Source organism: Trachurus trachurus (assembly GCF_905171665.1).
Source record: "Trachurus trachurus genome assembly, chromosome: 4".
Taxonomy (NCBI): Eukaryota; Metazoa; Chordata; class Actinopteri; order Carangiformes; family Carangidae; genus Trachurus; species Trachurus trachurus.
The window spans coordinates 8,948,730-8,969,709 of record NC_139898.1 but is presented as its reverse complement, the minus strand read 5'-3'; the positions used below and the strand labels follow the sequence as shown (position 1 = coordinate 8,969,709).

At 40.8% G+C, this 20,980-nt stretch overlaps 1 protein-coding gene across 1 annotated transcript; it reads right to left on the bottom strand.

Moving 5' to 3' along the window:
• Positions 1-7,482: 7,482 nt before the first annotated feature.
• On the bottom strand, positions 7,483-19,324 carry LOC310984754 (stonustoxin subunit alpha-like; the record flags this gene model as incomplete). The annotated part of the gene is made up of 3 exons (XM_083970069.1): positions 7,483-8,048; positions 16,198-17,691; positions 19,234-19,324. 3 exons carry the CDS (start codon positions 19,322-19,324, stop codon positions 7,483-7,485), a joined length of 2,151 nt encoding a protein of 716 aa, XP_083826195.1.
• Between the last annotated feature and the right edge of the window lie 1,656 nt (positions 19,325-20,980).

The following is a 20,980-nucleotide window of genomic DNA, read 5'->3' as shown; positions in this document are numbered from 1 at the left end:
CCACCATCAATGCAAGCCTCTTCAGTGGTTCAGGACATCAAACGGACCCAGTGATTATAACGTATGAAAGAACTTTCACATTTAAAGTCAGTGTTTCAACGATGCTGTCTGAGAGAGGAGCGCAGGGAGTTGAGATTCCTTTTTTCTGACTGTTTCTCTGATAACTTATGAAGCAGGAGGTTTTCACTGGCAACTGAATTGTCCACAGAGGAGTGGACAATTTAGCCGTAGGAAGAAAACTGGTGAATGAATAAAGTCCTTTCAGTTTTAAAATCAGCAATTCATTGATGCTCCGCAGCAGATGGAGGACAGGGGGTCTCTGCTGGAAGCTCAGTTGCCTGTGACATCAAGGACAGGTAAACATACTATAACTGTGGTCAAAATCGCAGATTTAAAGGTTTGAGAATTGTTGGAAACAGTATAGGATAATGTAATAACACAACTCCTATGACCTTACTCATTTTTACATATGTCAATGTGGAACAGTTGTGGTAATTGCCATCAGAGCAGGAACAGATCATTCATCCAGAGTCTGTGTCTCCTGTCCAACACAGACAGACATCAGACATACATAGATAATGCTCAGTGGCAGCCCAGAGCGCTGTGCTTCAAACACACACCGCTCACAGCAGCTCCATGAATGAAACTGTTTGAAGCAACTTAAACTCTATTTTTGGTCATTTGATGTTTTTACAGAATATTTGCTTTAATATTAGATACTTTCTAACTCTCTGTCTAATTTGTCTTATAATCAAAATTCATATCATGATTGTATACTGAGAACGATACACAACATATATCCTGTAATGTGTAGTAGTGAAGAGAAAAACTATTCAAAGAAGGTCCAATATGCTTAACAAAAAAAAAAAAAGAAAAGAAAAAAACCCCACCCATGATGCATTCCTGCCCTCTCATTACCATGGCCACCATCAAGGTGACATGACAATAAACAATTCAGACAAATGTGCAGAAGATTCCCAGCATCAGTGTCAGTGGTTACAGCTAACCCCTTGAACTCATCACTTCTATTAGCACACCTCAGCCGGCTGTTGGAGCGCAGCTGCTCACCAGCTGGGTTATACTACGTACTGTAGTGTGTCCAGATGGTTCTGCTGCATTTGCACTCAGATATATAGTCCTTTATAATCATGAGACATTATTCTGATCAATCTGTCATATGAGTTTGCACAATGGGCTCTATTTTCGTAAACTAGGTACAGGCGCAGCGGATCAGGCCTGCGCTTCACGTTCGCTTCGCCAACGAGGCGTGTCCAGGAGCAGTTTGCAATTTTCCTTCTAAGTGCAGCGGGGCGCATCCCGCCTACTTCCCTCCCACCGGCGCAAATGGCATAGAGGGAGGAGAGAAGGTGTGGAGTGGGTTTGACACAGCCGAGTCAGATCTTTACCAATCAAATGAGCTCCTCTCCTCGCCTTTAAATCTGCCGCGCGCGAGGCGCACGTTTGATTTCACCGTGGAAGAGGGAGGCAAGACCTCACAGGCAGGTTTCCACAGTTTCAGGCACATTTAAATGGAATTAATAATCACAATAACCCCTATTTGAATCAGCACATACAGGTATATCTATATCGATTGTCCCGTCACACTGATGACAGATCAAAGGCTGTCAGCATGCGTAATGGAAACTCAACCTGACTGAATTAACACAGATGAAAGATGAGGATGGGTTACTGCTGTGTTGACACTACACACTGTGCCGTTGCGATGATCCGCTATATTTATTTGTTTACTTATTGATTTATTGAGCCGCATCGTCACGCGACCATAACAAATAAAACTGAAAACAAATAAACTATCATCTCTCACAGCAAGTGAGACGGGAGGAAACTGATGTTCTGGTCCGGTCCAAGCTGGCAGTGTCTGGTCGCGAGAACAGACCTCACGGGCTGATGATGCAAAAGTAGTCTGGGAGGGAGGAGGTTATGATGTTATCCAGGTTTGCTCTGACATATTTAGAGCTGTTGCCCAGTAAAAAAAACTAAACAAAAAAACACACACACACACCTTTTCCATTAATAAAGACACTCATATTTAGTAACCTATTTAAACCCGTGTGCACAGATCACAACATAAACAAACAGCTGTGCGTAAAGGAGGCATCACGGAGCGTCTCTTTTTCTTTTTTCTTTAGAATTTACCTGAGATGGGAGATGTGAATATCTGCTCACTATGATGCCGAGGCTGATTGTGGTTTGCTGTGAGAGATGATAGTTTATTTGTTTTCAGTTTTATTTTTTATGGCCGCGTGACGATGCGGAGCTGGCCCCTAATAAATCAATAAGTAAATAAATAAATAGCTGATCATCGCAACGGCACAGTGTGTAGTGTCAACACCTGCTCTTGGGACATCCACGGCTGCTTTTTTGTCTCAGTCCCTCCCTGGTTTCATCTGTGTTAATTCAGTCAGGCTGAGTTTCCATTAAGCATGCCGACAGCCTTTGATCTGTCATCAGTGTGACGGGACAGTCTATATAGATATACGTGTATGTGCTGATTCAGATAGTTACATTAGGGGTTATTGTGATTATTAATATTATTATTATTATTATTAATTGCATTTAAATGTGCCTGGAACTGTGGAAACCTGCCTGTGAGGTCTTGGTGACGTGGGTGCACTGCGCGCTGGGCAGTCAAAATACCAGTCCGCTGGCTGCGCTTCGCCTTGCGCTGAGATTAGACCAGGTTGGAGCTGGCGAGCTTTCGGCGCACTCTCCGCACGGTCTATCGGCAACAAATTGTCACTGCGCCACGATGAATCTGTCGACACCTCCCCCTGCTGCGCGACCACTCCCATCTCGGCGCACAGCAGTCTGCCAATTTACCGAATCCGCTGCGCACCTTGTTGCACTGGAGGAAAATGCCACTGCGCCAGCTGCACCAGGGCTCGCCTCGCTGCGCCCCCCTGAGTTGCGCCAGGAAAATAGGGCCCATGACACAATGCAAAACATTTCTCTTTTTTTTCTAAATTACCCAAGATGCTTTATGATTACAATATAATTGCTGTTAATTGCTCATGTATTAAACCAATCAAGTTACTATGACACCCTTTGATCATATTAACTATAACTGCAGATCTGCAGGAGATTCTCTTCCATTACTGTTTTCGCAAACACCCTTATATTAGAAATTAACTAATTACTAAAAGTAGGTTCTTGGCCTCTAGAAGTGCTGATGTTTCTCCAACTCTCAAAAAAACAACAACAACAAAAAAAAACAATCAAATAACAGATCTTTATTAAAAATGTGTATGTTGTCAGTGAAAGCAGGAGACTGATCTGGCAGCCGACCTGCAGTGGACATCAGGTGGAAATGGAAGATGGCTGGAACCTAAACAATCAATGAGCCGGATCATTGATGGGGTCAAAGGGCACACCTGAGCAATGTCACTGATAAAACATGATCAAACAGCTCATCCCTCACCATGGTTCGTAAAGGTTTGAAGTCTCAGCCCAGGCCTGCAGCTGCTTTGGTCTCAGAAGAAGCTTGAAATTGTTTAAACACAATACGTACAGTTGAGAATGCATCCTGAGTGGGGCGGATATGTTCGCTTGTTAATTATTAGTTGGGGTTCTACTCACAATCACCTGCACTTAAAACATCTCTGTGTCTATAAATAGTGAATGCTGTTCAGAGCAGAAGAATCTAAATCACTTCAGCAATAATTAATAAATAAAAGCCCAATCTGAAAAGAAGTATCTTGGTAAATAAAATATAGCAGAACACACAAGTTAAGTGGAATGATACTGGGCCAAACTAAACCACCTCAACAACTACTGAACATGGCCCCAATCCAGTCCGACTCACACACACACTCAGAGATGCAATGATACCACGAGTCTCAGTGGAAGGGGGAGGGAACACAGTAAAACCACTATTAGCTATCGGACTGTGGTCTGTTTTTTACTTGTTTATTTATTTGTTTTTATGTGTTGTTTTCGACTTGTTAAATTCAAGAACTATGGGAAAATTTTGTCTGCATTAAAACAGTCGAAAGTCTGTTTGAGCTGAGGTCATTCACGACTTATCCTTTAGAAATAATTACAGAATCGTAGCTTTGTGGCCTTCACATACCCATCACTGCATCGATGCAGATGTAGAGTCAGAGCTTTATCACTGGGCATCAAGATGGTTCCCCGTTCAATTTAATTCGATTTTTGCTTGGGGCCTTTTTCGGGAGAAGTTTGGGTTCTCTCCAGGTTCTCACCTGTTTCGAAATACATGCACACTAGGTTGACTGACAACCTTAAATTGCCCGTACTTCTTGTTGTGTATTGTCCGCTTTTGCTATGTTGTCTGTTGTGTTGTTTATCTCTAAATATCAGCCCTGTGATTGAGTGGTGACCTGTCCAGAGTGTATACTGCTCTCGCCCTGCAGTATGTCAGCTGGAATTGGCTCCAGCAACCCCCCGCGACCCTGCATGGATAAGTGGTATTGATGATGGTTGGATGGATGGATATTTGTCTGTAGTGTTCAAGGACCAGTTGTTTAGTTTGACTCAAGTGTGTCTGATAATTGTCCTTTTTATGTTCCTGAGTTTTGGTTCTTGGTTCTTTCACAGTGTGATGCTTGTTTGTTTGTTGTTCCTAAGATTGGGACTGTCGCGTGCTGCGGCACTTGTTTTATCAGCCCACAGTGAAAAACATGCTCATTATACTGAAAAATTGAAGCTGAAGTGAAATCATGTGGAATTAAAAAGCAACTGTGCAATGCAGCAAAAGTGTTTTGTGTGTGTGTGTGTGTGTGTGTGTGTGTGTATGTGTGTGTTTGTGGGCACAAAAAAATATCCATGGTTCCCGTCAGTTCTAAGCATGGAGTTGGAAAAAGCTTGGTAAGCAGTTGGTGCGCTCCAGAAAACTCACCATTAGTTCAAGGTCAGTGGCCAACCTAGAGTGGACTATGATAGCAGATATTTTAAATGAATTTCACACAAGTCAGTGATGAGGAAACATGAGTGATGATCATTCATTGTAGAATCTAAATTGGTTTATAATACATTAGAAGAAAGTAGTGGTGTTCCTGTGAAGTTTCAAAGAAGTACATGTGAGATAATGTTTCTATAAGAGCCATTAAATCCCAAACAGACAACCACTGTGATGTATTCCCCCCTTTTCCTTTTACAATTGATTAGATATCTCACAGTGCAACCCTTTTGGACTTGACTGTGCCTGTCAGCAGTCTCCGGAGAACACAACGTCTCAGCTTTTCTCTGCACTCTGTCTATTGCCTTTGTCTCTCTCTCACGTAAAGTCATTTTTACAATCAGCAGTAATGTCCTGGTCTTTGACTCTGCTTTGCCAAGACATTTGTGTTTGTGATGGTGCATTTGATTCTGGCAGGAGGTAAAGTGAATGTGATGAGTTGAATAAATCATGGAGCCAGACACACACCTACGGTCTGCACCGACTTCAGTTATGTGTGGTTGTGTACAGTATGAGCTGATAACAAATTAACACGTCTTACATACAGCCAAACCACAATGAATCAATCATGCTAATTTTGATCTATACATTTTAGGATATTTAAATTCAGCATGTGACTTCTGTATTGCTGTACATTCATAGTGCTCATCCATTCAGGGTCGCATGGGGGCTGGAGCTAATCCCAGCTGATACAGGGTTAGGGTAGGATGCACCCAACAGGTTGTCAGTCTATCACAGGGCCACAGACTAACAACTCACACACACTCATATTCACACACAACAGGCAATTCAGAGTAGCCAATCAACCTATATGTGCATATTTTTGGACTGTGGGAGGAACCCACGAGAACATTCAAACTCCACCCAGAAAGGCCTCAGGCCCCGGGTTAGCCCCAGTGCTAACCACTGCAACACCATACCGCCCTATTGCTATATAAATAAATATGCTATAAATGTAATGCTCATGCTATACATTAATCATTTTTTTATGATGAAGTTGACAGGACAATATTCAGAAGCCTACAGGAAACATCTGTAAATGGGTTGACTAAGCAGCGTTTATCCTCCTCCCAGATGTTGGTCCAGATGTTTAGAGTTTTAGTGTAAGTACAGATACATATTTCATCAATGGGGCAATTAATGTTATACTGGGGCCTGTAGTGTATACCATTGTTCATACAGTTTACTGAATATATGCTGAAAGACAGACAAAGTTTGCTCCTCAACATTTATAGACACATTAGAGGGGAATAATGCAAGTATTAAATACAAATATATGAAAGATATCTATGTGTATTGTTTGCGACAAGTTCACTGCAGATCACGCCGACTTGACATGTGACTCTGCATATTGAGAACAAAAAAACATGAATTTGTCTTTATGGAACAGTAAGTGATATCAACTTTTTCAGATTGTTCTGTATAATGTTATTTATGAGTCATCCTACATAATACACTGTAGACACAGGTTACAACGTGCCTTAACAGATCATCCCATAACAGACAATGAAACAATCCCAACATTTTAAAAGATAGGTCCTTTATTTACCTTTCATTTTTTGGTGAACTATTCCTTTAAGGAAAGTTTTTGAATGTATATATCCATAGCGTGCATGTAGGTGGCATATATGTTAATGATAAATCAAAACAGCAGTAACTCATCAGGCCGGTGTCATGAATATGTGAATGTGGTTATAGTAGAATGTTGGGAAATCAAAAAGTAAGATCTGACATAAAATACTGAATATAAATGTATCTTAAAGTGATTGTGCTTGTGTTATTTCGTGTGGAGTTGTGTGACGCAGAAGTGTGTTGCCTTCAGCAGCAGGAGCACCAGCACAGAAGCTGCGTGTTGAGTGATATATTTGTTCAGTGGTTCTCAAACTGTGGTTCCAACCTGTTTGACAGCAGGTAAGTGGTAAAAACATTCAAAATAAACTGATTTTTATTAAATTTTCACTGGGCATTTAAAGAGGCTCTGTCCTCAGCAGCTCGTTCCTCAGCTTTTGTGCCGGTGTCTCCTGCTGCTTCTCTAAACTAGGAGCACTGTCAGTACGTTTACATGCACAGGTCGATGCCCATAGCTTGATTTGAGCATCTTGTCGGAGTCCTGTCCTTGTCCCAGTTTACATGCAACAGGGAATAACTGACGGTACCCGCCTCCTCAACATTGGTGGCGGGTTATACAGACCACTTTCCTGTCTGGGCCGGGTTCAGGCTGAAAATAGGCTATAGCCTATCCTACACAAATGACTTGGGTCTGGTCGTGCACATGCATTGTCCAGTTTCAGTCCAATTAAGGCTTATACATGCAGAAGAAAATCGATTTCCAATCACATTATCTGGGTGTCTTAGTTGAATTTGGGGACTAACGCATTTACATGCACTTCAGTTGTCCAGTTATAGTTGGATTAAGGCAATAATTTGTTTTTTTCAACTGTCATGTAAACGTAGGCTACTGACTGATCTGAACCTACTGCAGCCTACTTGAATCATGTGATACCAAGCAACACTCCCACATCCCACCGGGTCCATGGGGCTCATCATTTTACAGCCATGACCATTTTCAGTTGCACATAGTTGCCTTCACGCCAAATGATGAAAGCTGGGTGAACGGGCTCCATGAACTTAGTGTAGAAGGTGTGGAGGTGACTCAGTGTGTTGGATGAGACTTTGTAGTAGGACAGGGAGCCACCAGCCCAGTCCAGAAACACTCCAAGCCTGGTGTATCCAGTCGCTGGACAAGGGTAAAACTCTCTGTCATTACTGTGCTCTACGTAGAGTGTAGCTGCAGGTGGAGACCACCTGTGGCCTAAACACCAGGACATGGCGTTCCACCCGATTCTACACAACTCACTTTTCCCCTTCCTAGATATTCCCTTGTAGCTGACACCTACAGCAACATCCTCACTCTGACCGGTGCTCCACTCGACCTCCCAGTAACAGCGCCCTGTCAGCCCCTCTCTGCACAGAACCTGAGAAAACACATCAAATCTCTCTGGTAGATCGGGACACGACTGCTGCACTCCATGTGTCGCCTTTGTGTTCCCCTCAGAGAGAGTAAGTCTGCTGTTTGCTGTGTCTGGGTCCAGGCTGAGAACGCAGGCATCTGATGGAGAAATCACAACGATGTGTTAGCACTCATCAGAACTACTGTTCATACTTAAATCATAGCAATTGGTTGAGTTCACAAATCATGGAGACATTGGAAGTGAGTAAGCAGTATTTCTGTGAACACTTTGGATTACAGCCTGCATGTTAGAGTGTCAATATTACCACAAAGCACAAAACATGATGGAAATACTCAGTGGGACCTACAGTGTATGTAGAAGGTAAACAAGCCTGTGTTTGGAGATGATTGACTTCATATCACACTAAGTCGTTTTTAAATAAACCAGTATTTACTGAATACACAGAACACATGACATTTAGTTATCAATTCACTAATACTAAAATGTGTCTAAAATGGCACATTTCAAAACAAACGTAAAAGGTGCTTTAAATGGTTTATAGAATTAAGAACTATAAATTTGTTGGTGAAATTAGTGTCTTTCTTTATAGAACTCTGTTTTGAGAAGCGATTGAACAGATGTCACTGATCCTTTAAGTCTCTGATCTTGAAGCCTGAAGCTCCATCACTGAGAGGACCTGACTGCAAAAGCCCGGTCTACCTCAGTCTTGACTTTGAACAACCACAAACATCCTGTCTGAGGATCTGAGGCTGCACTGTGGCTTGTAAGGGAGCAATAACTCAGCAATGCAGCTGCGAGATAAACCATGAAGTGCTTTAAAGGCATTCTGTAAAATCTTAATAGCTACCATTTCTAAAACAGATTGGTGAACAGTGAGGAGAGACTTCCACAGGGCTGATATGATCTCACCTTGTAGTATTTGTTAAAAGCCAAGCATCAGCCTTTTAGACAAGCTGAAGGCATGTGATCATTTATACAACACAGCCCTGAAACATTACTCTAAAACAAAGTCAACACAAAAGTGTGTATGACCTTCTTAAGATCAGGCCAGAGGAGAAACGAGCAGATTTTTAGATTCTCTTCAGTTCATAAAAACATGAGACTTTTGTAACTTTGTAACTGTGGTCGCTGTCAAATACACTGCTCAAAAAAATAAAGGGAACACTTAAACAACACATTATTATTGTAACTCCAATCACACCTGTGTGAAATCAACCTGGGATGATCATTTTGATTTACATTGATCATTTTTATGTTATTTTGTTCACAACACACTCTACTATATATTGAATAACGATTTTAAACTGCAATATTTCATTAATTGAGATCTAAGATGTGTTGTTTAAGTGTTCCCTTTATTTTTTTGAGCAGTGTATGTTACACCTATGTCTCTGGCTACAGGTTTTACACGACAGGGAGCATAATATCATGTGTGGACTTTGTTTGTTTGTTGGACCATTTTAAATGAATTATATTATGAATTATGATCTTTATTTTTCTTTCTTTTTTTCATTTATTTTCATTTCTTTTCCCATACAGATAAATTGAAAGTTGGCCACTTCACTTATCAAACTAAATGTTCATGTCATCTGCAAAACAAGTGGACAACTTGGGGTTTATGATTGATATGTTCTTTTGTATCTTTGTAGAAAAGGAGGAGGCTAGAAATGGAGTCTGAGGGAACAGTAGGGGGTTCGGAGTCTAGTATCACTCATCCAAACCTCATTTTCAAGGTGATCATCGATGGTGAAAATAAAGTCAAAGTGAAGGATCAGCGCAAACTGTTATGACCGCTGTTGCTGTATAATGATATGAGTTAGATAAACAACTATTGTAAAAAAAAAAAAAAAAAATTGGGGGGGGGGGGGGGGTTGATAAAAAAAAAAACATGTATGCTAATGGGTCTGAAATCAATCAATCAAAAGATGCTTGTTTTTTGAGAGGCCCTTTGGACTGGAGGGAACACAGCTATTTCTGCAAGATAAAACTGTGGGACAGACTTCATGGATCTGGCAGGGACAACATCTAGAATAGATAATAAAGGCTTTAGTTTGGCAATTGTGTCCCTGAACATGTATAGTAAGAGTGTCTGAGTGTGGTATATAACATGTTTGATTACTTTTATTGGGCCAGCATGGATTAAATGTCGTGTTATTGCTCTGTAATGGATTTATTTGAATTTCATATTGGACGTTAACTTATTTCCTAACCTTTATCCTAGGTCCGTGTACGAAGTATAATTCAATTGCGTTGTTCACTTCGAACCATGAGAAATGTCATTTTTAGGGGTATTTCCTATTTCATTGACGTAAGACGTACAACGCAATTCAGCGCACCGAAGTGCCCGCTTGTTCCTTTCTCCAACTTGTACAATGAAAATTGAAAAAGGAAGTCGAGAGCCGGAACCAGCCTTCAAAATAAAAGCTCCGCGTTTTGAAGCATGTTGGCTACAGCGCCGGACAATTTAAAAGAAAAAAAAACCCCGAAACGAATTAAATACAAACTCACAACAAATCGCCTAAACGATTATCATTTCATAAATGATATAAAGTGATATTTCGGCTACTTTCCCCACAACTGTCAGGATCCCTGGGGATTTTCACAATAAGGGCACTGGATCGCACTGAGATGCTGTCAACGACGTGAGGTGAGTGAGTCAAACTTTGTTGTGGTCGATGACTTCATCACTGCTGCACTCATGAAGTAGGTCACACGTTATGTTGTTTTTAATTTTTTCGACCTAACTTCTCCAACCAGTGTTTAAATTGTTGACCTGTAGCTAACGGTTAGCCCCAGAAGATAATCAACGCTAGCAATGCTAATTGTTTACAGGTAAACTAGCTAGCGGTTGTAGCTAAGTAACAGCTGTTGGATGCTAACGTTACGTATTTTGTTATTATCAGCTCTTTAAGCCACCTCATTTGAATATTTTCTTCTCTAAGTCTGTGAGAAATGTCCTAATTTATGGTAGAAGTGAATAAATACGCGTTTTTGATTTATTAAATGCTAGTTGTGTTCACAACTGTGTAACATAACTTATTACCAGCATCATGTTTGTCCACGCAGACTACTAAGCAGTCTAAACTAAGTCTAAATGAAATATGAAATGTCATGTGTGTCTCTATTTGGCAGATGTGGGTCCACCGTGAGCTGATGCATGAACTCATCCTATGACAGCACCAGGATCAGCTTGAAAACAGCTGGTAAGTTGAGAGTAACCAGTGAGTAGAGTCCATCATTTAGACACATTTTTAGGGCATTTTGATCATCACATTTCCACGGACATGACTCCCTGTCATCATTTCATCAATTTATAATGTTTAAAGTTTGAATTCAGTGGGGAAGCTTTTAGTCTTCTTCTTTGATGTGGTGCATTTGTGTGGCAGCGTTATAGCGCCACGCCAGCTCCACACAGGCCTGGCACAATACTACAGTATTTTGAGTCGTGTATACACAGTCTGAAAGACCTCATCGTTCCTTACTGTCCAACCAGAGCACTCCGCTCCCAGAACGCAGGTCTGTTAGTGACTTCCAGTATCTCTAAAACAGACTGGGAGGTAGAGCCTTCAGTGACCGGGCTCCTTTACTGTGGAACCAGCTCTCTCCAAGGGTCAAAGAGGCAGTCAGACACTCTAACTACATTTAAGTCTAGGCTTAAGACCCTCCTCTATGACAGAGCTTGTAGTTAGAGCTGGTTCAGGTAGCTCTGAACCATTTTATAGCTACACAGCTACAGTATAGGCTTAGACTGCTGGGGGACACATCATGTTACAGGAAGCCCTCTCCTCTCCTCTCTTTTTGTGTTGTCATTATCTGTTGTACTTTGGCCTTGGTCTTACACCCTCTCTGTGTTTTCCACAGATTTCTCTAGAGCTCCACCTGCAGCGCCTGCTTTCCTCTGCCCCTACACCAACCAGCCTGCCCATCAGTACTCCTGCTCTCCTGTGGATGGAGTGTCACTCACCTCAGATGCTTTTGAAGGAGCTTCAACATGTCTGCTTTCTGAGTCCCAAACTGTACCTACTAAGAATGGCTTTCACAGCAAAACACAGCCTGCTTTCTAGTGCAAAGGATAGTACTAAGACACAGACATGCTGGGTGCTAGGATTTTACAAATGTTGAACAATTAATAAATTCACTTGGAATTTATATTACCTCCAGAACTTCCATTGGCTCACAACTCCTTATCACATTCAGTTCAAAGTCCTTCTCCTCACCTTCAAAGCCCTCCAGAACCAGGCCCCATCCTACCTCACTGACCTTGTTGGACCATCACACCCCTCCCACTGCCTCCACTCCTCCTCCCAGTACCAAGCACAAAACCTGGGGTTACAAAGCCTTCTCCATCGCTGCCCCCTCCCTTTTGAACTCTCTCCTCAACACATCTGTGACTGTACGGGCTGAAATGCTCTCAAATATTTGCTCAAAACCCACCTTTTCAAACTTGCTTTTTATTTTTAAGTGTAATAAGCTTCTGTGTTTCATTGTTCATGTATTGATCATCTTCTTTGTTGTATTTATTTCATGTATTCTTTTATCTTGTTTGTTTTACTATGTAAAGGTGACTTTGAGTAAATAAATAAATAAATAAATAGAATGTTTTTATTATTTTTTATTAATCAGTGATTGACACAGTGCTTCAGACAAGAGGCTCATGAGGTCAGCAGAAACAATCATAGGGTCACACTACCCATCTACTTCAGAGTTGGCACAACAATGCTGTTTGTCAAGTGCAGAAGCATCATTAGAGACTCCTCTCACCTTTTGAACAGCCTCTCCCAACTCCTTCCATCTGATCAGAGATATTGCAGTTGGAGACGCAGTACTGTAAGACTCAAGTTACAGTATGTAAAGTGTCTGATGACAATAAAGAGAACCTTCACTTTAACCATAACACATCATAACTTAATTCTTCTGTAGCAAAAGAGTTCCAGACAGACACCACACAGTTTAAAGCATGACAAGATATCTCATATGTGTGAACAATTGTAAAAAAAGAAGTAAGAAATCCAATGCATTTTGAGTGTACAGCAATATGAACGAAGGCTCCCGCACACTGTCTTTACTTGCATAGGTTTATTAAACAACGTTTCGGTCCCGAGACCTTTGTCAGGTTCACAAGGACGGTCTCAGGACCAAATGTTGTTTAATGAACCTATGCAAGTGAAGACAGTGTGCGGGAGCCTTTGTTCATGTTTCTCAACCACACAGGTCTTCTCCGACGCACCTGTCCGTCTGTGCCGGTGTGCATGAGTTTCAGCTCAGCTTTGAGTGTACAGCAATAGAAGTTATAGTTGTAGTAGGGTACATTGGTTCATTTTCATATGTAAACACTGCCTTTTAATTTACTGGATGATGATAAGAGAAGATATGGTTATTCTTTGTCCAGTGCCCAGATGAAACATACACAGTAGCTCATACGGGTCACAAAAATCAAAGTCATCATAAATCATTGTGGTATTTTTGTTGTTTGTATTCATCAGTGATGGTGTACACAACATGGCCTAATTCTGTCAGTAAAGCAATGCAACAGTTCTTGAAGATGAGATAATTTTACTTGTGCAATTGTCCCCTTTCTTGCCACACTCAAAAGCCTATCATAATGCTAAATGTCTCCAATAATTGGAGGGTGCTATAAAATATCCACTAACCTAAAGAAATGGTGTGTTGTAGGATGGGAACATACTGTTATGAATCATGGGTGGTAATTAAATGAAATACATTTACAGTAAATTGATGTATAAATGTATTACAATAAGTGACAAGATGCTAAGAAATCTGAATAATAAGTCTGTTATACAGCCTCTCCAGTGCAGGTCAGTGAGGTTAGGACTGAGCAAAGTTTCATGCTTCATACTGTAGTTGTAAAAAATAAAATGTCAGTACAATGCAGTTAACAAACACATCAGAGTCAGGTTGTGAGTTCCAACTTACAAAATTTAATTCATGAACACAATGCATCAAAACAATAGAAAGTAACTCATTTCCAAAAACAAGAAGAAGAAGAAAAAAAAAAAAGAAAGATTCAGTAAGTTCCCCTGATGACTTGCATCGCTTCTGACTGGATGGGGCCTGGTTCTGGAGGGCTTTGAAGGTGAGGAGAAGGACTTTGAACTGAATGTGATAAGGAGTTGTGAGCCAATGGAAGTTCTGGAGGTAATATAAATTCCAAATTAATTTATTAATTGTTCAACATTTGTAAAATCCTAGCACCCAGCATGTCTGTGTCTTAGTACTATCCTTTGCACTAGAAAGCAGGCTGTGTTTTGCTGTGAAAGCCATTCTTAGTAGGTACAGTTTGGGACTCAGAAAGCAGACATGTTGAAGCTCCTTCAAAAGCATCTGAGGTGAGTGACACTCCATCCACAGGAGAGCAGGAGTACTGATGGGCAGGCTGGTTGGTGTAGGGGCAGAGGAAAGCAGGCGCTGCAGGTGGAGCTCTAGAGAAATCTGTGGAAAACACAGAGAGGGTGTAAGACCAAGGCCAAAGTACAACAGATAATGACAACACAAAAAGAGAGGAGAGGAGAGGGCTTCCTGTAACATGATGTGTCCCCCAGCAGTCTAAGCCTATACTGTAGCTGTGTAGCTATAAAATGGTTCAGAGCTACCTGAACCAGCTCTAACTACAAGCTCTGTCATAGAGGAGGGTCTTAAGCCTAGACTTAAATGTAGTTAGAGTGTCTGACTGCCTCTTTGACCCTTGGAGAGAGCTGGTTCCACAGTAAAGGAGCCCGGTCACTGAAGGCTCTACCTCCCAGTCTGTTTTAGAGATACTGGAAGTCACTAACAGACCTGCGTTCTGGGAGCGGAGTGCTCTGGTTGGACAGTAAGGAACGATGAGGTCTTTCAGACTGTGTATACACGACTCAAAATACTGTAGTATTGTGCCAGGCCTGTGTGGAGCTGGCGTGGCGCTATAACGCTGCCACACAAATGCACCACATCAAAGAAGAAGACTAAAAGCTTCCCCACTGAATTCAAACTTTAAACATTATAAATTGATGAAATGATGACAGGGAGTCATGTCCGTGGAAATGTGATGATCAAAATGCCCTAAAAATGTGTCTAAATGATGGACTCTACTCACTGGTTACTCTCAATTTACCAGCTGTTTTCAAGCTGATCCTGGTGCTGTCATAGGATGAGTTCATGCATCAGCTCACGGTGGACCCACATCTGCCAAATAGAGACACACATGACATTTCATATTTCATTTAGACTTAGTTTAGACTGCTTAGTAGTCTGCGTGGACAAACATGATGCTGGTAATAAATTATGTTACACAGTTGTGAACACAACTAGCATTTAATAAATCAAAAACGCGTATTTATTCACTTCTACCATAAATGAGGACATTTCTCACAGACTTAGAGAAGAAAATATTCAAATGAGGTGGCGTTAAAGAGCTGATAATAACAAAATACGTAACTTTAGCATCCAACAGCTGTTTATTAGCTACAACCGCTAGCTAGTTTACCTGTAAACAATTAGCATTGCTAGTATTGATTATCTTCTGGAGCTAACCAGCTACAGGTCAACAATTTAAACACTGGTTGGAGAAGTTAGGTCGAAAAAATTAAAAACAACATAACGTGTGACCTACTTCATGAGTGCAGCAGTGATGAAGTCGTCAACCACAACAGAGTTTGACTCACTCACCTCACGTCGTTGACAGCATCTCAGTGCGATCCAGTGCCCTTATTGTGAAAATCCCCAGGGATCCTGACAGTTGTGGGGAAAGTAGCCGAAATATCACTTTATAACATTTATGAAATGATAATCGTTTAGGCGATTTGTTGTGAGTTTGTATTTAATTCGTTTCGGGGTTTTTTTTTTCTTTTAAATTGTCCGGCGCTGTAGCCAACATGCTTCAAAACGCGGAGCTTTTATTTTGAAGGCTGGTTCCGGCTCTCGACTTCCTTTTTCAATTTTCATTGTACAAGTTGGAGAAAGGAACAAGCGGGCACTTCGGTGCGCTGAATTGCGTTGTCTCTGGTTGTACGTCTTACGTTAATGAAATAGGAAATACCCCTAAAAATGACTTTTCTCATGGTTCGAAGTGAACAACGCAATTGAATTATACTTCGTACACGGACCATCCTACATATCTTTTTATTAGTAGTATTATGATGGTGACTTTTAAATCACTTCTCTCTGTACTCTGCATAGTTCTAAACAAATCAAGTCAATTGAAAACTTGTTTTAAAGGCACAGTTTCTGCAGTGGAGAAATCATTGTCATTCCTCAAATAGAAGCGGGAAAGATGTAGGAAAAATGACTCACACCAAATTAGAGCACTCCTGTCTTTGATCACATCCACCGGAGGAAGGATGGGCCTTGAAAAGTCTTCACTGATCAGAATGCCATTTTGGTAGTGGTAGATGGTTGCACCTATATATTTCTTATTTGCTATTGCTGCTGTGAGGAACCTGAGTTTTCCACCGTTCTTTAAGGCTTCGGCAAGGTCACGGAAATCTTTGGCTTTTTCCCGCATGCTGGCTACCACTTCGTCTGAGAAGCACCAGCTGTCTTGTGCAGGTGTTGTGACTCCCGCATTGCCTTGTAACTTCAGTGGATCCACGTAGTCAGCCAACTCCTGAAGGAAAGGCTCAGCAGTTTCCAGTGAGGTGAAGACGAAGCACAGAGCGTGATCCACACCTGGAGCGAGAGCTTCTCTGTCCACCTCTGACTGACCCGGGACAATTTTAGTGCCTGTTCCCTTCATCACATCTACACACGAGCCAATGACGTTGATTTCTCTCTCTTTGTTGTCTAACCACTTACTCAATCTGTCTTGATTGAACGGCGACTTGTCTCTGTTTTTAAAGACATTTTCCAGTTCGCTCTCATCATCTTCTCCCTTCTTGATGAGGGGCAGCTTCTTTGCAGCCGTTTCCTGGAGTGTGGTTGCGTAAAAGGAACAGAGATCCTGGAAACTGCTCAACTTCTCATAAATCTTCGGAAAATGTTTCACGGCTTCATATTCCAGTAGGTCATTGCATCTTTTTTCCAGTTGATGTAAGTCTTCCAGAGTGTTCTGCACCTTTCTTACCAGGCCAACACTGATCTCGAACCTCAGCTGAGGAGATTTGAAGTTCAGATACCTCAACGGCAACAGCCAGACCTTCAGTGGAACAACGTTTTCCTTCTTCTCTCCCAGTAGCGTGGGAAGTTTCGTGCAAGTCTCAACTACCTTCTCGAATGTTGCAGGGTTGCTTTCTAGAAGGAAGTCTCCGAAGAATTTGCAGGAAAATTTATCTGCAAGGGATTTTTCTTTGTTGTTCAACTTGATATCGATTTTCCCATCACCGCCGATATCAAATTCAGGAATCTTCTCGATCACAGCTTTCATGTCACCCTGGATGTCCAGAGAACTGTTATCCTCTACTTTTTCACTGTCAAACACAAAGAAAGCGTTGGCCCCATAAAGGATGCCTGTGACCACATGTGTCGCCAAGCCCATCTCAACGACTTCCGTTTGTTGTGTATCGATGTTTCCAAGATTCGCCATTGAGAGCTGTTTGAAAGCAGTGGTAGCCTTGTACTGCAGTGTCACTCTGCTCTGACGGTGGAATTTCTTCTTATCACTCAAAAACTTTGCTGACCCCTCGACCTCGACCACTCCGCTCAGGTAACTGACCTTCAGAGACGCACTAACATCCAACACTTTGGTCTTGTCCTCAATCGTATCTGAGGTCAGAATTTTAAATCCACTGCTGTGTTTAGGGTTCTCCACTGTGTGCTTTGTAAGAGTGCTTTCATCCCAAAATGTAACACCTGCGGATAGTGGAAAAAGTTATTTCTTTTTTAAAAGAGGAAACTCATTTTGTTTAAATGGTAGGCAAATAAAGAGCTCACAGATGGCAGCAAAACAAGGGAGTTCACTCCACTCCACTCAAGCTTCAACTATGGACACAACATCCAGTAATTTATTTCACTTAATCAGAGTATCCTACAGGCACATTCCCATGGGAGGAATAGATGAAATGGGAAAACAGCTTGTCACCCCTTCAATGTGCTTATGTAAAAGCACGGGAGACTTAAAAGACCTGGCCTCAGACTGCACGCAGTAGCATGTTTTTGTTGTTTTTTTGTTCTTTCTGTTGTTATCGACAGTGAAGCAACAGCCGAAGAGAAAAGGTCTGATGGTCTGGTACAGTAATACAATTGAACAATCCTTCAGGCAGACACATGATTACACAATCCTTAAGGAAACTAGTGTCAGTTTCAGTTTCTGTGTTGTAAGCCAAGGGGGTGGATCTGACTATACATGCAGACGTAACTCACAGGCGGCCATATTGGTTCAGGCAACTTGCTCTGACTCTGGCTGCAGTAGATGGGTGATCCAGTCATCTGCCCTAAAAAAAACTATTCATAACTCTGTGAAATTTACTTTAACTATTTGCATGATGTTACTTTAGTGTTACTTTCATAGAAAAGTACATGAATATTATTAGCAGTATCATAACTGCATTTCTGACATTAGATTGTTACTAGCAAGAGGAATACTACATTAATAATAATATTACATTTACAATAACATAATGATAATATGAATAAGTCAATCCCTTTTGGAGGGGTCCATGTCCAGACCTATCATTCACCTCAAGAATCATGACACACTACTCTTTCACTGCATAAGCTGTTTTTAAAAGAAAAAACTATTAGCATTGGTATTGGGATTCTGGCCCTGGGTATTGGATCGATTCCAGATTATGCAATGTCGCACACCCAATGTGGAGAATTTGCTTATTCACTTTCTTGCAAAGAATTAAATGACAGGACGGACACCACTTTCATATTCCTACACTAGATATGAAGCGACTGCCAACAGCCAGTTAATTACTGTCAGGCTGATTTTCTTACCTTTAGACAAGGCCATGCTAACTGTCTGATGCTGCTCCCTGTGCTTCTGCTGGCTTCAAATTTACCATACAGACATAAAGGTGGTATAGATATAACTTTATGTGAATTAATTTTTGAATCTCCCAAAATGTGAAATGCTGTGTTCCCACCTCATTTATTCCCAATAACACTCCTGACATCTGTTGTTAACCAATAAAATCACAATGAAAGAAATAGTTCCAACAAAGTCATATAAATACTTTCTTAACAAAGTTAAATGCAGCAACTTGTTCAAACTTCACACTGGTGATGTCATAAGGTTTGTAAACCAAGCAGATGACCATGTAATGCCTTATACTGTATGCTCACTGTACTGTACCTGTATGAAATAGATTTTAAATGAATAATTCTCAGTCAATGAGTTGATAAAGTTAATGGTGTTATGTTACTTTCACAGAATTGACACAAACTTACCTGGGATTAGTTTATGACGAAAAGCATCATAAAGCATTCCTAAGGTGAAAGGTCGACCCAGGGCAGACACTTCCATCGTATCTGAAGACATGTCCACCTGGTTAGAAAAACATCATGTCATATAAACAACATTCAATATTTGATCAGTTAATTTATTCTCAGGTATTGATAACTAAACAGCCAGTTTATCAGTTGTGCCCTGTTAGTCTGCAAAGACAAAATGCACTGCCATATTCCCAAAGATATTGCTGTGTAGTTGAGGTGAGAGCTGTGAGGTCTGGTGTTTCTCATATTGTACTGTACTGTACACACAACAACACAACTGGGAGATGGATGCTGTCATGGTTTGCATTAAGCACTCTTTGTGTTTGGACTTTTTATTATGTTTGTACTTGATGTTTGTTTTGGATTTTATTTTCTGTTATTTCTTGTGTTACTGTCTTTGGCATGTGCCGCCATGCCTTTATGTGTTCCATCTGTGTTCAATGACCCTTTCCTCCCAAGTGTAATTACTGTAAGTCTGTCTTTGCTCGGTTGTCATCATGTTATCCTGTGGATCTGTAGTTTCTCCTGATGGCCTTCATGCTTCCCTTTTATAATGCACCAGTGCTCTTTGCCGAATTGTCCCTGCCGTTAAATTAAATTTAATTAAATTAAATTTTGCTTGTGTTCTTGAGTTTTTGCCCTTTGGTTATCTGCATTTTACCAGAAAGACAGAAGAATAGCTGAATATTAAATATGGCATTCACCTTTAGTTGGAGTGAGAGAAGAAAATGTAAAAAATAGTGTTAATGAAATTGACTGGGTAGATTGATTAAAATATATAATCCGGCTATTCAACAGATATGTGGCTTTTCCTAAAGTGAAACTGTGAACACGCCCAAACAGTGACATCATCATTTTCTGCCTTCTCGAATGAAAAGCTTTACATTTGGGAGGAAAAGCTGTAACAGTGCAAGTGATGGTCAAACTAGAGACACCTAAATGAAAATTTACTTTTAAGAGTGAAGGGTTCTGCATTTTAGCACCACTATTAGCAGCAGAATATACTGTACAGGATGTCACAACGAATGTAACATCGTGAAAATGCTGTGAAATCTGAAAATACCTTTATATATGAAAAATAATCTGGTGGATAGATGTAAATAAATGTTACTTTACCCGTGTGTCCTGTGTATGTCCTGTTGTCTATGATCTGAGGTTGTGGTGTGGGTGGTGTTCAAACAGAGACGGAAGAGGCAAAGGCTGCTGAGTCACTGTCAGAGTAAGAGCCTTAATCCACTAAAGACATGGCTCTCTATGGAAGACCAGATGGGTCATGATGATAAGAGATAAAAGATAATAAAAATAGATTTAAAAAAAATAAGAAAATAAAAAATAAACATTGGACCCAACATTTTATTAATGAGTATTGATTCAAGAGAAATCAGACAAATGAATAATGATTTGTTTGTTATTTAAATTCCATTCCAACTCGCCTCTGTATGTTTCAATGAATTGCACTTGCTCATCAATCAATTAGCCAAAGATACTATATCAGGTCTTAATAAATGCCAGTAGCTGGGGAAATAAGGACTATATGGTCTAAGCAAAGACTGACTTCAATGTAAAAATGCAGTAAGGTATGACAAGTTCAAGTGTGTGATCTTCTAGCTCGTCTTATGGTCTCATTTGACCCTGATGACATGAACATAAAACCTTAGGGTCCAGAGACAACCTGCAACTTGACATGAATGCTCAGCTGAGG